The sequence below is a fragment of the Phlebotomus papatasi genome, chromosome 2 (genome assembly GCF_024763615.1).
Source record: "Phlebotomus papatasi isolate M1 chromosome 2, Ppap_2.1, whole genome shotgun sequence".
Lineage (NCBI taxonomy): Eukaryota > Metazoa > Arthropoda > Insecta > Diptera > Psychodidae > Phlebotomus > Phlebotomus papatasi.
Window position 1 is genome coordinate 10013906 of NC_077223.1, and position 9691 is coordinate 10023596.

At 31.0% G+C, this 9691-nt stretch overlaps 1 protein-coding gene across 1 annotated transcript; it reads right to left on the reverse strand.

Annotated features, from left to right (window-relative positions):
• Positions 1–1071: 1071 nt before the first annotated feature.
• LOC129803718 (luciferin sulfotransferase-like) lies at positions 1072–3599 on the reverse strand. The gene is made up of 3 exons (XM_055850472.1): positions 3236–3599; positions 1472–1932; positions 1072–1390 (listed from the first exon to the last, which is right to left on the reverse strand). Exons 1-3 carry the CDS (start codon positions 3574–3576, stop codon positions 1167–1169), a joined length of 1026 nt encoding a protein of 341 aa, XP_055706447.1. The 5' UTR covers positions 3577–3599; the 3' UTR covers positions 1072–1166.
• Between the last annotated feature and the right edge of the window lie 6092 nt (positions 3600–9691).

The following is a 9691-nucleotide window of genomic DNA, read 5'->3' on the forward strand; positions in this document are numbered from 1 at the left end:
GGTACACCCTAGATTTTTAGCGAGAAAACGCACCTTTTTACGGGATGGAGAAATTTGCTTCACAGAAAACAGGCAGTAACTAGTCAAAATTTTGTCTGGCTACTTTCGTGAATTGCCTCTCTGATTATGATTCCAAAAGAAAATAAATAAATAAATCAGAATTACAAAAATAAGTTAAAATATGTAATGATTTTTATTGAAATCGATGTATACAATGAGGCCATATCTCTCTCTGATGGCACTCAATGAGTCAAGTGGTAGAGCACTCGCTCTATGATGCAAGTGTCCCGGGTTCGAATCTTCTTTTGGTCACCAAGAATTTTTCTGGCGTTATAGGTGTTCGGATTGCATCCAGTGAACTTCACTGCACTTGATTCCACGGGGCATGGGACTGACAATATCATCCCGTACAAGAAAAAATAATAATGCCTATCCCATTGCGGGAAGGCCTACTTTCTTCATGGAATGTCGTGCCAGCATTATTATTATTATTATTATTATTAAATCCATTAAATGTATATTAACTTCTTATCAAGATATACAACACAGATGGTTACCATACCACTGTGATGGTGGACACAACACAGATCACTTTTGCCCACTGTCTTTTATGTTTTTCTACTTAATTTAATTTTTTACTCAACAATTGTGTTTACCAAAATAAAAATCTTTTATTGTTTTCGTCAAAGGGTAATAAACATTCATTATAAAAATCAAAGAATGTTAATTAAAAAAGAAATCTTGCTTGTTAGATGAGTCATTATTTTTCAGCAAACGCAGAATACTGTCTACTACGGCAGTATCCTTCACTGTTATGCTGTTTGTTTACCATTTTCGTTAAATAGCAAGGAGAAAGTGCCCATACTTCGTACGATCCCAAGCTTCGTAATGACCAAATTTTTCCTGTATTTCTGAATAAACGTGATTCCTCAAGTCACAATTTATTGAGAAACATGGAAAAAATTTAGTCCTTACGAAGCTTCGAATCATACAATGGGACTTCGATGCTTTCCCCTATCCTTAATTGCGTCCACCGCCGGCTCAGTGTTCATCACAACCTCCATAATAAAATTTTGTTATGTATAACTATCAGCTGCTTTTATTTTACTATATCTATAAGTTTACACTACCTTACAATAAAATGAGACAATTATAGAATCTTTGAGTTAGACATTATAGAAAACTCGATTAATATCTGGATCCATTTTTGCCTTTTCAATTTCTTTCAGAGTCCACCTATTAAACTCCTCAATCACTTCCTTTGGCATTTCTACCTTGTAGGATCCAACTTCTCCCTTTCTCACAAAATGATAATCTTTGTCAGGTAATTTGGTTTGAAGTTCGTCTTGAATTCTATGAAGAACAGTATCATGATTCAGCGTAGTAATTTCTGGAAAAGAAATAATTGTCTTAATATAATTATCTTGGAAATTTTAATAGAAAATCACAAAGTTCTATTTAATTGACTTACTGGAGAATTTTGAGAACGAAAGATAGTCTGCAAGCTCAAGAATTTGGTTTTCGCTAAAAGATTTTCCCAGAAACTGAGCAGTTTTCCTAATAACACTGGGATGATCCTTCTTCATTTCCTCAAATGTGAGGAAAAGAATGTTGTCCTCATTCCTCATGCGCCAATAATTATAAACATGAGTATGATATGGAGCAAAATAAACTCTATTTTTCATGAAGATATCAAAAAAATCTTCCCAACTACCAGGGTAGTGATGTACGTTTCTGTAGAAATGGTAGAAGGAAATGGCTACATCTTTGACATTTCTGGCCACGTAGATGATTCTAGGCTTAACTGTCCAGATCTGTTTAGGCAGCAATGGAGCTGGCAGATGACTCTTGATAAATCGACGAGACTTCGTTTCTTGCAATGCAGTCACAGTATTCGGAAAATTGACATGTTTAGGAAAGAGACAATTGAGTCTGGAGATAGACAATAAAAAAATATACAATGGTATTTGTCAGGGTGCTTGTAATTGTAGGCAATTTAATTAAAGACCTCTTTGCGGAATTAAAATCCCTTTTAAGCTTTATGGTTTATTCCAATGAAAAAAGAAAAGAGGGAAATATTTCTTCTAAACATTTTTTTAGCACATGACTGTGCTCAAGTGCTTCTGCATTATCGACTTTTCTTTGTGTTGGTTTCTGTGTCGACTGTTTTGTCCAGCCCTCGTCGTGTTGCAAAATCACCAAACAGTCGTGACAGGAACCAACTCAAAGGCAAGTCGATAACGCAGAAGCACTTGAGAACAGACATCTTTCCCCTTTTTAAGATTTCTCTTTTTCATTTTACATTGGATAGGAACTTTAACTTTGGCACAAATATCGTATAATTTAGACATATTTTTTCTTTTTATCAAATATTGGGTAAGTGTGCCAAATTTCGGCATAGTTGCATGCAAGCGCCAAAGTCTCAAGTTTTAAGTTACTTCTTTACAAGAAGTGTTCCTTGGAACCTTGTCGACAGGTTATCGTCTTTGTTTTCTCTAAAATCATTCTTAATACATTTTAAAATGAATAAAAATGTAGACATAGCTTTGGTGGCCTATTTCGGCCACCTTCCTTCTCATAGTCCCTTGCCCTTCCGTAATTCTTCCAATGCCTTTTTCATATCATATTGTTCGTCGAAGCGAAAAATTTTTGTTATTTTTATGCATAGTATAATCTCTAGAGTATCCAGAAACTAAAAATTCATGGAAATTTGAGGAACAAAAAAATGTGCCCGAAATTGTAAGCTGGCCGGAATTTGGTACACTTACCCTTCATCGTAATGCATATTAAATTTTTAAATTTTTATTAATGAATCAATATGTATCACTGTCAACGTTTCGAAGTAAATTAGATGTGATCATGAATAACTATTATAATTATTAAAAAAAAGGTTTATCTGATTTTCTATTTTAGCCGAGACCATATAGCTGAAAATATTTGCCAAAATAGGGTAAGATGGAGTAATTTGGAATCTTGTCTATTTTCGAATTTTGAGATTTTCTCACTATTTCAGAAGGTCAAAGAAGAAAAAAAATCCAAGAAGAAGTACTAGACTTTACATTCGAGAATACTTCTTTGTTGTTTTATTCCTTTTGCCATCTAAAACTGTTAGGATATCTCACAGTTCCAAATTAAACATGATTCCAAATTACCCCATCTTACTCTAGCACAGTGTAGTGAATTTCGAAATATCCCTCTTTAAACTGGCCCCACTCGCCCTTATTGACACACTTACTCAAGGTAAGGAAATCTCTCCATTTGGTGTTCTTGCTTAGACCGTTCATAATCCAAATCATTGCAAATCTGCCAAACCATTTCCTGAACCCATGTTGTTCCTGATTTTGGAAATGTCACTACCCAAACGTCATCAGGACGTACTTGGAAATTATACAATGTCTCAATGGTATCCTGAAAGAGACCAGGTAGAAAATGCGTTTGATCTTTTAGCCACAAAGATGCTTGCGGAACATCCGGATAAGACGTATTTTTCGCAATGATAAACTCTTCCATTCCCGCATATTTCACTTTCTCAACTTCTTTCTCTTCATCACGAAATTTCTCCCAAACTATTGGCATTTTTGAAGCGACTTTCAAAACTAAACTGTTCGTCTTTCAAATGGAATTTTCTTTATATACTGAATGTCACTATAATTTTACAGATGTATTATGACGATGAATTTAGTGGGATAATAAACAGTTTAAAATTAAGGTGATAAGAATTTAACGAAGTACTCGAATGAGTCTAGTCTAGGGTATGGCTGATAATTTAGTAAAGTCTATGTGAGAACTACTTTTATACATTTTAAATATAATATGGCAAGAATCGCACACAAGTCAAGGATAGACTATGTAGAGTCAATTTAGAGAGAATTTCCCAAAGACCTCAATTCGCTATCTTTCACCGTTTGGCATAATTAAAACTTGACTTCGTACACCGTCTTGTAATTTTTCTAATACCTCTATCTATTAATTTTTTTTCTCAAAAAATATGATCTTCAAACGATGATGTAGTAAAAATAAGTATATGACCGAGAATTGATGGATTACATTATGTTGCTATTTGAGTTCGAGCAATAAATATAATTACTTTAACTTGGACGGACTTTGTTAGATATTTTATAGCATTCTGCTCTTATCATATAGTCATACTGTTAGAATGTGAAGAAAAAAATATATGAAGATGTACAGAGTTTTGTGATTGTTAAAGATTTTTTTTTCTTTTTTATTTAATTAGAAGATAATTCAAAAAAGAGGTGGCAAATAGTCTGAGGCTTTGCGAAACACTTGATCTCTCAAGATAAGAACTGTGCGTAAATATTCTTTTTTTCGCAAATTTTTGGGTGAATATCAGTTTATTATCGATTTAATTTTTTATAAATCATCATAAAACAATTTTGAAGTTGAAAATTCATCGAGAAGAGGATATTTAAAAAAAATATTAAGCATTAATTTAATTTCAGAAAATTGTACCGATACTTTATCGATAAATCATACACTGAGAGAAATCCGAAAAAGTTAAAATAACGGTTAAAAGTTAAAATCGAAAAAGTTAAAATCGGTGCAAACATTAACCTTTTTAGGTGTATTGGGGGTTGAAGTTACCCTTTTTCGTGTAAAATTTTACCCTTAAAAAGGCGTAAAATTAACATTAAAAAATGTTGATATATTTTTACACCTAAAAAGTGTTAAAGTTATGAGGAAAAAAAGTTAATCGCACCCTTTTTTTCTCAATGTACCGATTGGGACCAATGTAATTTAGTTTGAAACTTTAATAACTTTTAAATAAAGCCAAATTTAACCAAGTCGGTTGCAAAATTATGATAAAATGATGATATAAATGAGGTCCTCCAGGATAGTTGAACTCTTGGAAAATTGAAAAGTCGGTCAAATGTTGGTGGGAGAAAAGAAAGAGATATTTTTCGAGACAATATCATCTAAGGAGGGGTCATCGAATGTCGGAAGTTGATATTTATCAGATCAAAAACACAGAAAAACGCGAAAAACAATGATTTTAAAATAAAGCTTTTATTATTACTTTACCGGTTCATCACTGATTGTGATCGATACAGGCCAGTTTGGAATTGCAAGACCTATCAAAAAAACCCAAATTTGAGCAAATTTGTGAATGGTGTATATGACTATGGCTTAACCCTTTAAGGCCGATTGGAACACCGGTGTCCCATAAAGGAAATAATTTTTTCTGTCTACCTAAAGTCATATTTTTCTTATTTCTGTACATAATTGTAAAGTAGAAAGTTGAAGGAATCTAGAATATTTTTTGCAAGTCTCTAGCTATTTGCGATGTAGTAAATATTTAAGCTCAAAAATGGCGAATTTTTAAATTCTCAAATTCATAACACTGTGCAACAATTTCAAACTTTTTTTTTGTCGCCGGGTTCTCATGCTACTTTTTCTATTGCTAGGGTCAAATGATTTACGAAAATACTTATCATTTTGATTTCATTTGGATTTTGCGACTGGTATTTACGAAAAACGGTTTTTTCCGTTTTTTGATACTTGGGTGCCTATATCTCCGAATCTACTGAACCGATTTATTTCTCACTAAGGAATAATTTGTTCTCCTTTAGATGCCCGATAAATCCTCTGAACAGATGAAGTTCGTACAACCGACACCAGGGGCGCTGTAGTCCCATAAATGTCAGAAAACATGTAAAAATCGAAATTTGTAGCAACTTTGATCAAGAATATCTCGAAAACTAAAACTGTTCTTAACAATCTTATTTATGGGTTTGATAGAGAATTTTATTAGCTACATTTTTGTTCATATACAACTTTTTGCTCAGATTATTTTTTAGCCTCGAAATAGAGGTTCAAACGAAAAATGAGCACCCAGCCAACTAGAGAAAACCCTCATTATTTCACACATTTTGACTTTTTCTTTTCAAGTTGAGGTAAATCCAGGATATTTTCATACTTTTTCTAAATTGCATAAGTTTAATAAATATATACATATTTTTTCTTTTACATCGGAAAATTTCTTAGCCCAAGATACACAGTCTCAAAGATGGCGTGACGCGCTTCATATTTCACTTGTGATTTTTGACAAAAATTTTAAAGTGCTCTATTTCGGGAAGAGGCCAAGATATTTTTTGCTATTTTTTTTTTAAATCTGACATGTAATTTTATTCTCTTTAAAGGCGTCTCCAAACTTTCCCCTATCATTGTAGGAAGCAACGTCAAAATAAAAAAAAGGCAATTTGTTTATGAAAATTGATTCTAGTGTATAGACACCATAAATCGACATACTTTTGATTTTTTTAAATTAAAAAGTATATTATTAACATAAAAAACTACATTCCCTCAAAGAAAGAGGGTCCACTTTTTTGTTGAACTACTTAATTTTTTTTTTTTGGAAATCCCCCAAAACAATTGAGTAGTTAAACTCAAAAATGGATAGACTTCTTTTCAGGGAGTATAGCACCACAATAGTATTTACCAAAAGGAAAAATATTGAAACTTTTGGATTTGGTATTTAAAAGAAAAAAAAGTTCAAATTTTTTTTTTGGTAAAAACAAAAGTTTTTCACATTTTTAGTACATATACGCTATTTTTTTTAAAAATGTTTTAGACTTTGATCACTTTACTTTTCGAAAAAAATACAGTACGACTCCAATAGAGTCAACACATGTCATGTCTGCAATATTCTAAGTTATTTTTCTTGTTGAAGTTACTATTTCACTCATTCAAAATTGACTCAGATTGTTACTCGACAAAAGTAGTTTAAAAGTTTGACATTAAATTTGAAATTTTACATATTTTTACATATTTTTCACTGTGTTTGAAATTTTTAGGAATTAATACTATCAGAGTCGTACTGGACTTTTTATTTATATATTTCGCAATAAAAGTCTAAAACATTTTTAAAAAAAAATAGCGTATATGTACTAAAAATGTGAAAAACTTTTGTTTTTACCAAAAAAAAAATTTGAACTTTTTTTTCTTTTAAATACCAAATCCAAAAGTTTCAATATTTTTCCTTTTGGTAAATACTATTGTGGTGCTATACTCCCTGAAAAGAAGTCTATCCATTTTTGAGTTTAACTACTCAATTGTTTTGGGGGATTTCCAAAAAAAAAAAATTAAGTAGTTCAACAAAAAAGTGGACCCTCTTTCTTTGAGGGAATGTAGTTTTTTATGTTAATAATATACTTTTTAATTTAAAAAAAATCAAAAGTATGTCGATTTATGGTGTCTATACACTAGAATCAATTTTCATAAACAAATTGCCTTTTTTTTTATTTTGACGTTGCTTCCTACAATGATAGGGGAAAGTTTGGAGACGCCTTTAAAGAGAATAAAATTACATGTCAGATTTAAAAAAAAAATAGCAAAAAATATCTTGGCCTCTTCCCGAAATAGAGCACTTTAAAATTTTTGTCAAAAATCACAAGTGAAATATGAAGCGCGTCACGCCATCTTTGAGACTGTGTATCTTGGGCTAAGAAATTTTCCGATGTAAAAGAAAAAATATGTATATATTTATTAAACTTATGCAATTTAGAAAAAGTATGAAAATATCCTGGATTTACCTCAACTTGAAAAGAAAAAGTCAAAATGTGTGAAATAATGAGGGTTTTCTCTAGTTGGCTGGGTGCTCATTTTTCGTTTGAACCTCTATTTCGAGGCTAAAAAATAATCTGAGCAAAAAGTTGTATATGAACAAAAATGTAGCTAATAAAATTCTCTATCAAACCCATAAATAAGATTGTTAAGAACAGTTTTAGTTTTCGAGATATTCTTGATCAAAGTTGCTACAAATTTCGATTTTTACATGTTTTCTGACATTTATGGGACTACAGCGCCCCTGGTGTCGGTTGTACGAACTTCATCTGTTCAGAGGATTTATCGGGCATCTAAAGGAGAACAAATTATTCCTCAGTGAGAAATAAATCGGTTCAGTAGATTCGGAGATATAGGCACCCAAGTATCAAAAAACGGAAAAAACCGTTTTTCGTAAATACCAGTCGCAAAATCCAAATGAAATCAAAATGATAAGTATTTTCGTAAATCATTTGACCCTAGCAATAGAAAAAGTAGCATGAGAACCCGGCGACAAAATCATCGTTGCACAGTGTAATTGATTTTATTAATTTTTTATACTTCCAATTTTTTTTAAGCAAAACCCTTTGGCAATAAAAACTATAATACTCATACGTAATATTTTTCATTAAAGCGAAAAATATTATTCATTGGTATTGTCAGAAAAATTACTTATATTTTTGGGCTGTTTTTGTCCCTATCGTTCATAGAAGCACAAAATACACCGAATCAGACTCTGTTGGAATTTCCAAGGTTAGATGTAAGACTTATCATTGATTATGTTTCTCATTTTAATTTTTATTGTTGATTTTCAGTCCGTAAAAAGTGTCTCGTCGTTACAGGGTTAAAAGTAGGTATAAATTAGTCACGTATAAATTAAGTATATTAATTAGGTTCATCACCTTCATACACTGAAAGAGATAAAATTTATATTACAAATTAGAGATCAACCGCAATAATTTACTTGTACTAAAGTTACAGGGGCACAACTCTAGTCGCAAATACGCTTTTAAAAATTAGTATTGCAAATATTTATTAGGAATATTTTAGAAACCTCGTGAATATTTTGGGCATATCATAAATTATTAGGAAACTTTCAGTTATAGTCAAGTGTGCTCATCTGGGCGATTCACTATCTGAATCGTTTATGACTAATCCAATTAAAATAATATTTTTATTTTTATTTCCGTAATATAGTCACTATAATAGCATAATATAACTATTCAAGTTTGAGAAAAAGCTAAAATAATATTTTTATCCATTAAATATGTGCGTAGATATGGGGATGTGCCAACAAAGATATGTTATATAAAGTCAGTAGAACACAAAATAAAATTTTTAAAATAATTTTTAAGTACAGGAGACTCACAAACTCTGAAACTTTGTATAAAGAACTAAAGTTACTTCCAATTAAAAAAATAATCAAAGTAAAACAAATATTACACATTCACAAAATAAAACACAAATTAATTCACACACTATCTAATTTACTAGAACTTGCACAAGATAGTAGAAGACAGGGAGATATAATAAATATTCGACCTAGGACTACAAAATATGGTATTAAATCTATTTCATTCAACTCAATAGCTAATTACAATAGCCTTCCTATAAAATTAAAAAGAAATTCTGAAGAATACACACTAAAGAAATTGAAAAAAAACTGTAATTGAACTTAATATGTAAATCAAATATCACACAAATCTAAACAAAATTAAAACTTATGATGAGTTTTATATAGCCTTAAATAGGAACAGCATTGTATCTTTAGGCATGAAATAAACTTCAAATTGAATTGAATTGAATGTAAGTGAGTGCCCGGATAATAACAGATGGTTGATTGAAAACATTTATTGTTTCTTTCCTTCTGAAAAAAGTATTTTAAATCCAAAGGTTTAATTAAAAGTGAATTAGCGAAAAGGTGACCCACAGTTAGTTCATGCTGACTTTTTTCATTATTATCATTATTTTATAAATTCTCTTTAATATTTTTCATAATTTTTTTATATTATGTTTCTAAATGAAACAGTGAATAATTCTATGGATTTAGAAGAAGTAAAAAAGAATCTCATCAGTACAAAAACAAGCGTTTAAGTAGCACTCTTCGGAAAACGATCCGGTTACCCCACCT

Bases quoted from the DNA above. Each gene is read 5' to 3' on its own strand.
- LOC129803718 (XM_055850472.1), bottom strand. From the start codon at position 3,576: ATGCCAATAGTTTGGGAGAAATTTCGTGATGAAGAGAAAGAAGTTGAG. The intron at 1,933-3,235 runs GTAAGTGTGTCA...GTCTATCTCCAG, and splicing joins GAGAGATTTCCTTACCTTGA to ACTCAATTGTCTCTTTCCTA. The intron at 1,391-1,471 runs GTAAGTCAATTA...TTTCTTTTCCAG, and splicing joins TTCGTTCTCAAAATTCTCCA to AAATTACTACGCTGAATCAT.